This window comes from Phalangium opilio, unplaced genomic scaffold (genome assembly GCF_054372755.1).
Source record: "Phalangium opilio isolate 3A_F unplaced genomic scaffold, DU_Popi_V2 ptg000039l_1, whole genome shotgun sequence".
Taxonomy (NCBI): Eukaryota; Metazoa; Arthropoda; class Arachnida; order Opiliones; family Phalangiidae; genus Phalangium; species Phalangium opilio.
The window spans coordinates 1,070,558-1,086,806 of NW_028324162.1; the positions used below are offsets into that span (position 1 = coordinate 1,070,558).

The window sequence follows — 16,249 nt, forward strand, 5'->3', positions numbered from 1 at the left end:
TAACGAACGCGTAACGCCCAAAGACTAAAACGAGTGTCTGATTTTCTCTCACCGTGACACTTGCATCTATTGAAAAACATAAACTCCTTTATTCGAATGTTTATTTAAAATTTTGAAATTAAATTTTTCCTAATTTAAAAGTTAGGAAAATTAATATCAGCTAGAAGTTACCGCCACCAAGAGGGTTTTCTAAGAAGTTATATTTATAAATAAAGAACGAAACATTTTCTACACACTGTGTCAAAATAAAAGCCCATCAGGTTCTTCAGTGTGTTTACGTGCGCAATAACCAAAACCTCTGAGTAACCAAATCGCCTCTTTAATAACCTTACTGCTTCCTCATAATTTGCTTCAGCCGCGTTACCTTCTAAACAACTTCGCAAGTAAAATTTTTTACGTTACTCCAGTTACTATTGTGAACGACAATTTTGAACTGAGACTAAAAACTGGTCCATTTATACATATCCCCGTCATATTTTGGTATTTCTAATTTAGGCGAATATTCAGCATGCTACGCATTTGTTAAACCTTTTAGTTGTTCGATCGTGGATGTGTCTTCATGATTCCCACGTGGTTCGGAGCTCGCCGGATGATTTCCTCACTCGGAATTTTCGTCGCGGTGCTGGTTGTTGAACTCGACGATTTTGGAACCTTATACCCCGCAATCTTCTTTCTTAAATACCGTTATCTCGAAATTCAACTTAGTCTTATATAACGTAATTTCGTCCGCATAGTCCGCGATAGTACCTGCTTCTTTCTCGTCGTATTCTTCACTGGATGCTGGATTTGAAGTCAGCTCGTCCATGATATAATTATCAAACTTCTCAAGCGCTGATCTCTTCTGTGTTAACATTGTGAAGAACGCTTCAAATTTAACGATATCCCTTGGATCTGCTCTCAATTCTTCGTCAGTCAGGATAAATTTTGCAGGTGTAAAACGCGCGTTTCATTTTAATTTGCGTAAATCCGCGTGATAGTATGTATCAAAATCATTACACATCGTTTAAATAATTTAAAAGTCTGGAAACCAAAATAAACCTCTCCGAGTCGAGACGCAACTAAGACGTTTTTCTCAAATAATTAACTGATTAAATAAATATATTTTTAATTAATTATTTTAATCCTCATTAATTTCCCTTAATTTTAACAAAAGCGGTCTATACTTCACACATAAAGTACGTAAGTTTAACTTTTCCATGGATTTGGCCATGGATTTTATGGCATTCCCAAAGTGAAAACGAAGTACACGAACAAATAACCAGTCGGAGACGGCTCCAGTACTAATTTCTTGTATCGGACCACAAATTGACCTCGCCGTAAACCTAACCGCGAAGATAGATAGGCAAATTTGCGATGTCGTTCGGTTACTTTGGTAGTCGTTATAAAATATTCAACGCTTTAAAGCTCAACTTTAGAAAATTTTCGAGTGGTTTAATAGGTCTTCAACTCAATACTATAAGATTTTTTATTTCAACAGAAAAATAGCTCTGCGAATAATATTAGACTTGAAAACAAAACTAAGCCTTGGTTGAGCCCGAGCGGCCCATGCCGATTCGCAATGTCTCGTAAAAAACAGACACACGGCGTCTTATATTATCCAAGCAAAAGCTACCAATATTGATAAGATTCTCATCTCATAGTCTCATCTAAAGAATATTTTAGACACCCTGCTTAGTCTTTATAGTAGTTTCCGAATTTATGTACCTGGTAAATCGAATCTTAAGGTGGAAGAAGCCGTGATACCGAATTATTAACCTCCGCGTAAGGTGAAGTCTTTCCTTGGAGATTACAAAATATCGTATAGCTTGCCCAGGCACATGTTACGTACTTCATGTGTGAAGCCTAATCGGCTTCTAATTTTCTAGCTGAATAGTTTTAAGAGACTTTACTAAAGTCATTTTAAACATTAATAAAACCTGTCCCTGCAGACAAAGACGCAAAAAAATAAGAGGTGAGTCATTCCATGTGATATGAGTCAAGTCGTTAACCATGGGTCGGCGGATTTTGATGATATTTGGCATAAATGATCCTGTGGCTATTAGAAAAGAGAAACCGGAATAGTTTTTAAAACCATTAAGCGGTTTAATTGTTACGTCAAAATTTGTATCACCCCAGAAAAATGGTGTTTCTCAAAAGTCATTTTGGTACCTTTTAGAAAATCTGCAATAACTTTCTTGTTTTCTGTGCGAATTTAATCAAATTTGCATACAATACGTAATATAACCCAGGCATTTGATTTAATGACTCAAAATGAGCGTATCTAGTTTCGTTTACGAGTTACAAAAGCATTTTTGAGAAAAAATGAATTTTCGGGGGTCTCGTTTTTAAATTAAAGTTTTTCTGAATATTTAACAGCCTCATTCATTTAAAATGACTTCTTTGTGTTGAGAGATGACCAGGGTCTGGGTTGAAAGTGACCGGTGTTTGGGTTGAGAGTGACCGGCGTTTGGGTTGAGAGTGACCGGCGTTTGGGTTGAGAGTGACCGGCGTTTGGGTTGAGAGTGACCGGCGTTTGGGTTGAGAGTGACCGGCGTTTGGGTTGAGAGTGACCGGCGTTTGGGTTGAGAGTGACCGGCGTTTGGGTTGAGAGTGACCGGCGTTTGGGTTGAGAGTGACCGGCGTTTGGGTTGAGAGTGACCGGCGTTTGGGTTGAATGTAACCAAAGCCTTGATGAAAATAACTTAAGTTGTGTTGAATTCAACAAATATCTTAAGTTATAATTCAACCCAAGATATTTGGTTGAATGTTTTTAACCAAAAAGGGGTTGGAAAATCAACCTATATTTGGTTTATCTAAAAACAACTAATTTTTCGGGATGGGTAAATACGGACCCAAATTTTGGGTTCATAATGACCCAATTTGGGCTAAAAACAACCCATTATTTTTAAGAGTGCAGGGCTTCCACCCAAGGTTCACGCAATTGCAGGTTTCCTTACCATTTACGGTGAATTAATCGCCTTATATACCCTAAATTTCCAAAAATTGTTAAAGAGGCATACGCTAGAATTCGAACGTCAACGATAGCTATGTTTAAAATGATTTTAGGAATAATCTAACCAAAATTTATGTTAATGAATGACTTCTAAAATAGTTTATATCCATAATATTTATTGAATTATTTAAGAAAAACCTCTAAATAGCGTTTCGCCTCGGAGAGGTTTATTTTGGTTTCCCAACTTGTTTAAAAATACGAGATAGCAGTGTTGATACGCCCACCTATTTGTAATGATTCTTTTTAAAAATTGTCAATTTATTCTCAATTTGGATTTTTACGCCCGTAAGTTAGATATAAATCAGTAGATAGTAAATATTGCTTTGGGGCCACTGGCGTCAACCAGTGCCAGCATCGTGCCAGATGGCACCAATAAATATGGCGTCAATGGACGCCCACAGAATTTTTCTTCTTATGGCGCCAGTGAATCAAACATTTTTCACCCAATCTTGTTGTCAGTGAAACGTTCATGATGTGTTGGCGTCAGTGAATCAATCATGGCGTCAATGTTAGGCTTAGGCGTCAACAGTGGTAAATAACCTTTGTCACACGCGTCATGTTCGCTATAAGAATGTGATAAGAAATGTAAATAAAAAGGTCGTTGAACGCGAATAGAGAAACTCGGACGGTAAATAAACGGCCTATGTCAATAATTAGAAATCATGATAAGCGCTAGTAGGAAACTCTAACGCTGAGTGTCGACATGGGATCATAGTTGGGGTTACAATGTTTGCTTATGATAGGAAACTTGTAAATAAACAAACTAGATTGAAACTTGGCATGAATTTCGAAACATGGCGTGGTTTTCGAGGTCGGTGAACGTGAATAGAGAAACTCGGACGGTAAATAAACGGTCTATGTCAATAATTAGAAATCACGATAAGCGCTTGTAGGAAACTCTGGCACCGAGTGTCGACATGGAATCATAGTCGAGGTTGCAATGTTTGTTTATGCTGGGAAACTTGTAAGTAAACAAACTAGATTGAAACTTGGCGTGAATTTCGAAACATGGCACGGTTTTCGACTTGACGCCAACGGAAAAACCCATATGATAGTTCGGGCAAAGATTAAATGGACGACGCCAAGAGGCAAGAGTATAAAAGCCCAGCACGCGTCCAAACTCAGTCACTTTTGTTCCTGACTTCAGACGAGTTCCAGCCTGCTCCCTAGTTGCTTTATAGTATTTTTCAATACTTGGTAACATTTGCTGTTGGAAGTTATTTTGCAGAGGGTAAGAAAAACGTTTACGGGCTAGTACCGAAATTACTTGTGATTTTTACAAGTACTTACGATTTTTACAAGTACTTGCGTATTTTTACAAGTACTTGCGATTTTTCTGAGATTGTCTTTATCTCATTCATTCTTTGAGAATGTTTAAGTGCAATATTTGTGAGTGTTCCTACCAAGGGAACAGGGAACTTTTGAGACATAAAAGGGAGAAACACGAGGATGTTAAATACCCATGCTCGCAATGTCCGGCCGTTTATACCAGACTTGCGAATTTAACGTTACACGCGGCTGCCCGACACTCTAACTTTAAGGTTCCACACCCCCTCATGAACAATGCGGGTCCATCAACTTCTACCTTTGTCCCATTCTTGGGTCCATCAACCTCTACCTTTGTTCCTCCTGTTATCCCATTCTCGGGCCCCTCAACCTCCACCTTTATCCCTCCTGAGACGCAGAGGCCGAAACGGTCCACGTCCGACCCATACACTCCTGAGACGAAGCGGCCGAAACGGTCCACGTCCATCCCTATTCCTTCCCTAGATGAACTGTCCGACGATGAGAATCGTGCCCTGGACGCGTTCATGAACCGAGAGGAGGGTTCCATCAATGGATCTCTACTGGGAACTCCTCCACCTACCGTTTGCGAAAATCTGGATGAACTGTCCGACGATGGAAATCGTGCCCTGAACGAGTTCATGGACCAGGAGGATGACTTCCCAGCCCTTTCCAGCCAGGAGAACCGCGACGTCCATCGCTTTATGGATCAGCAGGAGGGTGGTGGCGGTCAAGAGCAGGAGGAGGAACCCATCGTTGCGTCACCGGAAGTTCCCCTTCACGACGAGCTAGAGGAACTGGAAGTACTCGGTAGGGCTATTTTTGCGCACGTTTCACACCCGTAGCGACCGAGACAGACGTAGAGTTGTACGTGGGTAGACATAGGGTAGCGATTGAAAATTACTTACGCAATAAACTGGCTAGGGATAGAGGGATTAAGTGGTATTTAACTGTCAGGGCTCGCTACACCCATCAGTTAGCCGACACTGACGAGGAAGTAGAAAATTTAATTTATCATAGAACCCAAAACCTTGCTATTTTGAACCCCGTCGTTATCCCCGCACAGATAGACTTTAGTATTAGGACCCTGAAACGTTTAATGGAGGAGTTCGAGGCGAGTGGTAGCGGTTGGGTTCTAGATAAAATTCTCTTCCTGCAAATTAATATCATAGCGTACCTCCCGCTTCACGGGGGTACGTACTTTGAAACCCCGAAAAATCTCCTAGCTAAAAACGCCCTTTTAAATGTGCAAAATACAGACAATAAGTGTTTCTTATGGTCAATTTTGGCACATTTACACCCTGTTAACCATGGAAACCACCCCAATCGTGTAACAAAGTACCTAGAGTATAGTAATGAATTGGACATGGCCGGTATTACGTTCCCCGTGGAATTAAATACCGGTAAATTAGCGAATTTCGAACGGGTGAATAACCTTTCGATTAATGTATTCGGATACGAGAAAGAGGTCTTCCCCCTTTACGTGAGTTCCAACAGGGTTGAGGAACCACGTCAAGTAGATTTATTGCTACTAACCGAGGGGGAGAAGAAGCATTTCTGCCTAATCCGAAGCATTAGTCGACTTTTAGCAAAGTCATTCACCGCATGCACAAACACGAACTATTACTGTCGTTATTGCCTGCATCGATTCTCCGGTGTAAACTCGGAGAAGAACTACAGGGAACACATCAAGGAGTGTAGCATACACGGACCCCAGAAGATCGAGATGCCGGTAAAGGAGCCTATTCTGGAATTCAAAAACGTCGCATGGCAGCAGAAGGTAAACTAAAACTTTTGTTATTTATCCGGGTATTTTGAATAGCGCGCCAAAAATAGTTTACTAAGGCCGACGTCAGACGGCGCCTATAGCAAGATAAATAAAGCAGACGATAAGATGCATGGGAGGGAGAGAGAATGTTTTGTTTACATATTATCTTATATAGTTTTATTTCTATTTTCACAGGTTAAATACGTCATCTATGCCGATTTCGAGTCTATCCTCCGTAAAGTTCACCGATGTGATCCCGATGCCGGCCTCTCTTCAACCACGAAAACTTCGCAGCATATCTCCTGTGGGTTTAGTTATGTCATTGTTAGTCACAAAGGTACAGTCTCAAAACCAGTTACTTATCGAGGGATAGATGCCACGGAAAAGTTTTTAGAAAACCTTCTGCGTGAAGACGCAATTATTCAGCGTAAGATTAAAGATAACGCCCCCATGAATCTATCAGACTTAGAAAAGGCGCAATTCGCCTCGGCCCAATCCTGTTACTTATGTAACCGGCCTTTCACTGTAAATGACTGTAAAGTTCGTGACCACGACCACACTAACGGAGCCTACAGGGGAGCTGCTCATAATTCGTGTAACCTGAAACTGAGGACCCGGAATTTCGTTCCGGTCTTCATGCATAACTTATCTCGTTACGATGCTCACCTTATTATGGACAAAATTGGATTGGTCAAAGATCACGAGATTAAGTGTATCCCCACGAATTCCGAAACATACATTTCGTTTTCTCTGGGTAATTTACGATTCTTAGACTCAATTAGGTTCATGCCGGCATCGCTAGAGACACTCGTATCGAATTTGGCTCGCGGAGGAGCCGATAAGTTCAAGTGTTTAAACTCTGCCTTCAGCGCTGATGAAGTACCGCATCTGCTGAGGAAACAGGTTTACCCCTATGACTACTTCGACTGCGAGACGAAATTCGACGAGACCGAGTTGCCTCCCAAGGATGCCTTCTTCAATTCCTTAACTGACGAAGAGGTTAGTGAGGCAGATTATTCTCAAGCTCAAAAGGTTTGGGAAAAATTCCAACTCTCTAACCTCGGTGAGTACCATGATTTATACGTTAAGACCGACGTTCTGCTCCTAGCGGATGTTTTTGAAAGTTTCAGGGCTATGTGTCTAGAATATTACAAGTTAGATTGCGCGCACGCATATACAGGTCCTGGTTTCGCTTGGCAAAGCGCACTTCACATGACCCAAGTGAAATTGGAACTACTCCAGGATCCTGATATGCATCTCTTTATTGAGAAGGGTATAAGAGGGGGTGTTTCTCTAATTACACATAGACTAGCCATAGCCAATAATAAGGATCTCCCTGAAACATTCAACCCGGCAGAACGTAGCTCTTACATTACCTACCTAGACTGTAATAACCTTTACGGTACCGTCATGTGTCATCACCTGCCGATGAGAGGATTTCGATGGATTCAACCATGTCAAGATTTCACTCGTGAAATTATCTTGAATCACCCAGACGATGATCCCCAGGGTTTTATCCTTGAGGTGGATCTTGAGTACCCGGAAAGTTTGCACGAAGAACATAATTGTCTACCCTTAGCACCCGAACGTAGAGTTATTAACGTGGATGAGCTTTCACCGTATTCGATTGAACAGTTGAACAAACTGAAAATTAACGTACATGATAGCCTCCCAAAGTTAGTTCCCTCGCTCTACAATAGGGAGAAATATGTTCTCCACTACCGGAATCTCAAGTTTTACATCGCTAAGGGGATGAAATTGGGTAAAATCCATCGAATACTCACATTCGAGCAGGGTGCGTGGTTAAAACCATTTATCGAGTTCAACACGGAGAAAAGGAAGCAGGCAGTGAACGACTTTGAGAAAGATTTTTTCAAGTTGGCCAACAATAGGTACGCATCTACGCTACGCTAAGTTATTATTTAACACGTAAATTAATCAAAATTTTTATCTATTAACAGTGTTTTCGGGAAGACGATGGAAAACCTCCGCAACAGGATCAACTTTGATCTTGTCCAGACCCGGGAGATGGCAGTTAAGAAGGCCAGTTCGCCGACATTCCAGAGGTTCACCATCTTCAGGAACGAACTGGTTGGGATCCATCGTCTAAAGAAATCACTCAAGTTGGACCGACCCATTTACACCGGTTTCGCCATCTTGGACCTCTCAAAGTTGGTCATGTACGACTTCCATTACAACACTATGAAGGCGAAATACGGCGACGTCCTCAAACTTCTTTTTACCGACACAGGTACGATTTTTTTTAAAACGTTTACTAGATTTAAATCCTTTTTTCCACTTTCAATTTTAACTAATTAAATGTTTTTACGTATAATTACAGACAGCCTGACCTATCAGATTTTCACCGACGATTTGCCCCGGGACTTTGCCCAAATGAAGGAGATGTTCGACTTTTCCGCCTACCCCAAGGAACATCCTCTCTTCAGCGAGGAAAACAAGAAGGCCCTCGGAAAGTTCAAGGACGAACTCAACGGTGTCCAGATTCAAGAGTTCTGCGGCTTGCGGCCGAAAATGTACAGCATCCTGTCGGCAAAAGGTGAAAAGAAGACGGCGAAGGGAATCTGTCGTCGTGTTGTCAAAAAGAAGATACGTCACGCTCAATACAAGGAATGCCTGCTTCAACGTAAACTCACCACTGAGGAGATGAAGAGGATAGTCAGTGGTAAACACGAACTATTTTCCATCACTCAGAAGAAACTCGCTCTTAACCCATGCGATGATAAGAGATTCATCATCGATGGAGTGTCAACATACGCTCATGGTCATTTTAAAATTAAGGAATAATTTCTGTAACCCTATCCCCTTCTGGGGCGAAGTGGCCGAACCGGTCCACGCCCTCCTCCCATACCCTTTTGGTGCGAAGTGGCCGAATCGGTCCACGCCCAACCCTTTTCCTTTAAAATTTCATAGTTTAATGTATAATTTATAAGTTTAATTTAATGTATAGTTTATAAGTTTAATTTAATGTATATATATTTTCAATGTTTAATTGTATAGTGTTAAGTTGTTTTTTCTCGAATGAGTTTTACTCCGTGACACTACGGTTTCTCATTCAAAATAAAATTTTTTAAATACAAATTTCCTCCATCTTATTTCATACAACTTAGGCAAATTTTTTTTTTCCAGGTGAAGGGGAGGGGGTCGACCGCGTGGGCCAGCCGCGTGCACGTGTTTAAATTTCCCGCGTGTAGGAATAAGTTCGCGCGCGATTTAAAGAAAAAAAAATACACATAAATTCAATCAAAAAAACTTTATTAAAAATCTCTTATACATAAATTCCGATATCATTTTATCGTTCAAACTCTTATCTTTTACAAATTTTAAGCAAATATTATACATTTTAATACCTCTGCATCTATACAGAGAAAAATATACGCAAAATCCGCCACATGTTTGACTGGAATTTCCTTGAAGTTGTTTAGAATTAAAAGTTACGGTAACGCTGTTTCTTTCTACAAAATCGTTGAATTGAAACATGTCCGGTGGGTTTCCGAAACTATCAAAGAACTCGGTATTTTTGTTACTAGAAAAATATATACAAGTCCAATGCATGCCTTCAGTTTCTGAAGAGCCAGTATTTACAATATACAGTGAAGGGAAAAACTTTACTTTCTCGGGTAGCTGGTCGGCTGCAAAAACACCTCGAAACAGATCTTTGGTGAATTTATCCCTTTGCATAATTCTAGTTAATTGCGTAGTGTTCATAGTTTTTTCTAATTGTAGTCGTAAATAACTGCTCTATTTTTATCAATCTCAACCAAATTCTGAAACTCAGAGTAATATAAAACTGTGATAGTCTTGGGCAAGTCCTTGGCGAATTTTAATTCCAATCGCAAGTTACCGTTCCTTATCAATTGAAATTGAGAAGTTGAACTACTGAGGTCGGCACTTAAATCAAAAGCAAATATACAATTCCCATTGGGAAATTCCTCCCGTGAAATGTAGTTTCCCTCGTCCAATAACCATTGAGAGGTTTGAGTAAAAAGATTAGTATAAGATCTCATATATTGACCACCAGAAAAGTTAGGGGTAAGAGGTTTATGAGGAACGCTAGCTCCGTCAAGGTACAAGGCGATATGATTTAAATCAAAAGGTTGAAAATTGAAGGGTGACTTTGCGTAATCACCCAAATAAGCATTCTGGTCTACAAGGGCGAAAAGAACTTTTTTGGGTAGTTGACCCATGAATAAATTATCTCTAACACATATTTTTGTACCACTGTTAATTGAGAATGAGTTACATTCCGTGCGAATAATCGGGTATTTCATAGTTGCCAGTTCCAGACATTTAGCGTGAGCGATTAACACTTCCGATGGTAATTTTACTTTACGGACGTACAGGGATGCTAACTCGTAAACTACTTTCCATTTAACTGCACCGGCCGCCTGCACGCAAAATTCGTTTGGACTTTTAACAAACTTGAATTTGAGATCCGTTAAATTTGGGAAGTATCGAGGTTGTTGACAAAGATCCAAGTTTACAGTGCCTACCATATCTATTGTTCCTTTTCTAGCAAAGGCCGCTCGTGTTTTAAACCCATCGTTCTCGTCCAAATCGTCAAATTTTCCGGCCGTGTCTTTGTAAAACATGGAACTAGTAAGAAAACTAGTTTTGGCCGGTCCTCCGAATGTCACCGCCGTTTGAAACATGGCCTTGTAAGGGTAGTTTTGCGGTGAAGGTGTAACTGATCTCTCTTGCGCCGAAAGGTGTACTTCGCTGAAAAGGCTATGCAGGAAATTATTTACCGGTCCAACTTTATCAGCAGCGGCCGGAATTGTTTTTCCATCGGCCGGGTTGACAATCCTGACTTGGAGATGTAGTAAAGTCTTGGACAAATCCAAATACGCGTCGGAACTACCAGCTACGGTAAACGTGATTGTCGAATTTTCGTTAATGTTAGAGATGGGGCTGTATTCAACCCATTCTCCACTCAAAATACTGGTATTGGTAAGGGGTACGTCGAAAAGTTCAACTTCGCTACTGATTGACCCATGCGAACCGGGATGGACATGTGTCATTATATTTTTTAGGTGAAAATATCTGGACGTTTAAAGGATGTTGCTTTCCTCTTTCTCGCCACGACTGAACTGACGAGTGACCTAGACCTACGTCTCCTTTTATTACCATTCCCCGTCATTTTTCGGATTTCTTCCGCAGCACTAAGGGCTACGTCCTTAGCCGCGGCTTTTCCATGAGATTTTACAGATGCTTTTAAAGGAATCCCGCTAACTACGTCAGTCACGACCTTCGCACCTGTGTTCAGAAACTTTTTACCCAAGTAACTGGCACCCCTTTTGAGTAGAGGTATAGCCCGGCGGAAGGCTGATGAAATGAAGTTTCCTAATCCGTACCCGTGTTGCACCGGAAGTCCCCTGTATACCGCTAGGGAATTACCAATTTGGGAATGAAAGTGTTTATAATAATCAAATTTCCCGCCATGTCCGATCTGGTTTAAAAAATGTTGATCGTAGTCCGATTGGTTAAAGGACATATTTGATTTGACGACGTTCTTCATCTAATACTTCAAGTGTGAATGACACGAGAGTCCGTTTTACCATCTAATTTATAATGGTGACCACATTCTACGGGGTCTAAAGTGTAGAGTAACGTGAACTCTTCCTCTCACGAAATCTATGGGAGTACCGAGCTCACTCATTATGTTAATTTCAATTGACTGGAAAGTATTGCAGGCGAGGGGAAGGTAGTGTGGTCTAGGGAAATCTTTGTCTACCGTTTCTCCGTCATTACCCTGCACGCTAACGATTCTTAGTAGAGGTATGTGCACGTCTCCCACGGGTCTAGACTCAACCACGTCGCTATAAACAAAGAGTGAATGAAGTCCAGCGTCGAGGTCAAAGGGGTACGCAGCTATTGTAGACTGGGCAAAAGTCGTGGATTCCGTGGAATCTTTCGAAAATCCGAGAATAACGGCTAACTCCCCCGGTATAGTTAACAAATAATCCTCTTTGAGAGAAATTTGTACTCTTCGTATGCGTTTTATATAACTAAAGGAATACTTGACACGGGTGGAAGGTTTACGTGTAGTTTCGTTTGACACACCATCTTCGACGTAGTTAAGTTGCTCGATAAGGTCCTGAATATTACCATAATATCCAGCGGGTAACTCTATAATTGTAGAATATACTACTTTACCATTACTCACGAGTATAAGCGAGCATGTCTTACTCAAATTATCCCAAGTGTGCGGGTAGCTAATTTCCGCTAAGCCTACTTCGTAAAATCCCTCCAATTTTACGGGTTCAGGGAGGTATGTCCTGAATTTACTTCTGGTATTGCCGGGGAAATACCTCATCGACGAGTCGGAAGGTAAAGTGATGTAAAAGCTCATGCTATATCTATTTCCTGAACCCAACTGTCAAAAGACGGGGAGTATCCTTTCCAACGTACTAACTTCTCCAGCGTCCCGTCGGGTCTGCGACGTTTCCTCAATATCTTTTCTATTTTAAACACACTAGAATTTAGGTCTTTACCCACTTTCTGTAATTGTTCCTTGTAAAAAATACCAGTAATTGGTTCCGAATTCAAATCCCGGATCTTATACACCGGTGGACTAAGAGGTAATCTCTCCACCACTTTGAAAAGTTCCTCCGACCACGTGGGCAAGTAACCTTCTCGAAAATATTCTTATGTTTGCTTATCCGGACTACGTCACCAATATCGAAAGGATACTTTAATGGTGGGGTGAAGTCTATATATGGTGGGGTGAAGTCTATATCGCCGTAAAGGTTTTCCCATACCCGTCTCGATGTTTCGGGTGTGACTTCGACAGGTTTACACTTTATGGGTCGATGATAATTGTTATTATAAGCTTGAACCATGTCCTTAAGAGCGTCAATGTACTTATAGGTATTGTTTTCCGTGAAATACCGATACATGCGACTTTTTAGAGTTCTGTTGAACCTTTCAACTATCGTAGCTTTCTGTTCGGAATCCGGGGCAAAGAACTCAATTCCCCTTCTTTTCAACTCTCTCTGAACATCCCTGCATATGAACTCATTACCGTGGTCACTTTGCACTCGCTTCGGCGAGCGACCAGACTCGAGAATACCGTTAAAAGCCTTATGGATGGTTGGTCCTTTCTTGTCCTTGGTAGCCACCACAAAGGCGTATTTACTGAAAACGTCAATGCAGCACAGGAGGTATCTGAACCCTTTATTGTGACGCGTTAGGTTCTTCAAATCGGCTAAATCAATCTGCCACTGCTCATCGATCCCATAAACTATTGTCCTATTTCTCTTAAAGTTTTTTCTAGCATTCCTGTGTAATGTATACGTATCTTGGGTTTTTTAAAATGTCTCCACGTCTTTTACCGTAACCTTTAACCCAGCCTCTCTAGCCGCTCGGTATAATCCAAGAACACTTCCATATGAACTCGGGTCAGAAACATTAGAATAAATCTCTTTTAGTCTATCCATTAAGGGTGCAGTTGGTTACACTATGATAGTGCCTGAAGAGAAAATCGCTAACCTCTATAATTAGGAATATGGCAATTACTAAAACCACAGTTAAAATTTTAGGAGATTTAAAAAATGTGTCTACTAGGTTGGCTAACACCGCAAAAGTGCCCACCTGATTATCACAACCTTACATATCGGAATACTTAAAATGAATGAAACGTGGAATGTAAATGATTCGTATTTTATTAAAAACAAGTGCTACAAGTTTATCCAATTTCCGAAACCTTGACCAGTCTGAGCGGGGAAATAATAATCCTCCTTCTCCACTTCTTCTTTCTCCGCTTTTTCTTTCTTCGCTTCACTTTTTTCCTTCTTCGCTTCACTTTTTTCAGGCGGGGGTAGGTCTGTTTTTCTAATTTTAATTAATGTTCTTGGCACATTAACCGTATACAAAAGTTGGTAAAACTGTGGGGCGCCAATGACAGACGACCGTTTTTTAGAACTCGTCGCAGTATAAGCTAATAAATCAATTATATTTGAACCGATGATTTTACGGTTCTCATATATTAACTCTCCGGCGTGCGTCCATCTTATTTTTGATATATGGTCAATCCATTTGTACAAGTTCAAACAATCAGCTGCGCTATAGGACGGAACCGAAGAGACGATTTCAGGACTCCAATTCCGGTTTTTCGCTGGTTTTACTTTCGCCCTTTTCACCGTTTTACTAATCTCCCTCGAAAGTACGTGGTTATATCTTAATAATTTATCGGTATCGTTTAATTTGGCATCGTTTATGATGGATTTCAACTTATCCTCCTTATTCAACTCCATTGAAGTGTCGACTTTTAAACCACTATTTGAATTTAACCTATTATACGTTTCTTCTGAAATTAATAACATTTTTCGCGCCATTTTTACTTTATAGCTCGACTTATAGCCGCACCTGCTACTGAACTAATGATAGATAGTAACGGACCGAGAAGTAAAGGGATGAAACCTCCGTTTTGAATTAATAGTTTCCTTTTCTTTGAAGGGCGGATGTTAGACGTAACTTTTCTTATAACGTGTCGATGTTTCTTCAACCGCTCCTTCTCCTCCACTGAAAGAGGGACATTGCCCCGTAGGATATTTATACAACACTCGACAATAGATTTAATCGCTTCTTTATTGGCAAATTTAATTGCGGCATTTCTTTGGCAAGGGTTACAATTTGCAATATATTTTAAAAAATTTAAATGATCGGCGACTCGTTTTGACGGAGCCATTCCGCTAGTTTGGACGCTTTCACCAGGGTACAGTTGTTGATGTCCCTATGAAAAGTGCAAGCTCTGGGGGTATCGCACTTGATGCTTGATAATCTCGGGCAACCGTAGTCTTCGGCGTTGATAACTTCGCAGCCCAAGAACTTTGATAGGGTTTCGGCCTTCTCCGCTCCTTTCGTCACGTATGACGATGCTCTTGCTCGGATGTAGTCGGCAGCCTCCTGCGTCGTCTCGTATGGGTAATCGCCCTCCTCGAATGCCAGATCGCAAGTGTTCCGTGAGAGCCACCTGCACTGCCTTTTATCCTTGACGGATAACTCGGAGAACTTGCATGGGGATTGGAAGATCCAGACTTCGTGGACGCCGGTCTCCTTCAAGTACATCGTCAGCTCCTTGATTACCCATCGTCCCTTAATCCGGAAAAAATTCGCTTCAAGGATGGCCGTCATTTCGGTATGAACAGTGCTGCTTGTTGACCTGGAAGTATACCTGTTCTTAGACGGTGTTTATCTAGGGTGTTAGCCTTAAGGTCTACAAATAGATAACCGTAAGGTTCCAACGTCGCCTGTCTAAAGGAGTCTACCACGTATTTACTATTTCCCGGTGAAATTTGTTTCGCAAGATGGATAATGGCGGACTGATCACGCGGTGTTTTAAATATAACTAAGTAATGGGCATTTAAGTTTAAGGTACGAATTTCCTTCCCGGGATAATAAAGATTCTGCATTAAAATTAAAACTGAGGTACTCCTATGGTGCGAACCCCTAATGAAAAGATTCGTCACGTCCTTATTATTCGCTATTTCACATAGTAAGTCGTCTAATATAACGAAGTTCCTCACACTAGCATCTAGGGTGCTAACATCTAATAAGCCCTCGTGAAATTCTACACTCGGAGTATGGGATAGTATAGCACCGTATAGTTTCGACTGATACTCTGTGTAACACCAAATTATTCTTTCGGGGGTGGGTGAAATACATATATCCTTATGCTTAATTAATTCTCCTACGAAAACACTTTTCCCACAGCCGGTGACTCCGGCCACTAGTCCGGTAAAGGGGTGTTGCATACTTAAATCCATATCGATAAATGCGGGAATTAACTACCGTAAACTTATATTTAAAAGAAATTTATACTTACATTTTTCGGAGCTGAATCGGTACTTCAAGGATGGATGTAGAATGTCTTATCTTTAAACCGTCCTCCAAATCTTTCATTTAAAGATTTTTCTGTTTTGCACTGGAAAAATTAATTTCAATTGAGTTGATAACGGACACCTAATTAAGTTAAAAATTAAATAGTTAATTTGGCATGCTTTCGTACAGTACATCTTTGAAAAAGAAATAATGATATATTATCAAGTTGCTTTTTTTTGTTACATCTAACACTCTCAATGCCAAATACTCCTCTGTCGTGATTTTTTTATTTCAGGAATAGTTGTTTTTTCGGTTTCCAAGATTTTATCCAGGACTCTCTTCCACGCATTCTGAGTAATGGCGCA

General features: G+C 40.7%; 2 protein-coding genes across 3 annotated transcripts; one reads left to right on the top strand and one right to left on the bottom strand.

Annotated features, from left to right (window-relative positions):
• The first annotated feature begins 5,353 nt into the window (after positions 1-5,353).
• LOC149680970 (uncharacterized) lies at positions 5,354-8,956 on the top strand. 2 transcript variants are annotated; one of them, XM_089834446.1, is made up of 4 exons: positions 5,354-6,056; positions 6,240-7,936; positions 8,006-8,295; positions 8,386-8,956. In XM_089834446.1, exons 1-4 carry the CDS (start codon positions 5,376-5,378, stop codon positions 8,847-8,849), a joined length of 3,132 nt encoding a protein of 1,043 aa, XP_089690572.1. In that variant the 5' UTR covers positions 5,354-5,375; the 3' UTR covers positions 8,850-8,956. The 2 variants fall into 2 exon arrangements, with proteins under 2 accessions (XP_089690572.1, XP_089690573.1); XM_089834447.1 differs by having other exon boundaries at positions 5,355-6,056; positions 8,006-8,224; positions 8,386-8,722.
• An 822-nt stretch (positions 8,957-9,778) lies between these two features.
• On the bottom strand, positions 9,779-11,083 carry LOC149680971 (uncharacterized protein F54H12.2-like). Its single transcript, XM_089834477.1, has one exon. The coding sequence runs from the start codon at positions 11,081-11,083 to the stop codon at positions 9,779-9,781; it is 1,305 nt and encodes a 434-aa protein (XP_089690603.1).
• Between the last annotated feature and the right edge of the window lie 5,166 nt (positions 11,084-16,249).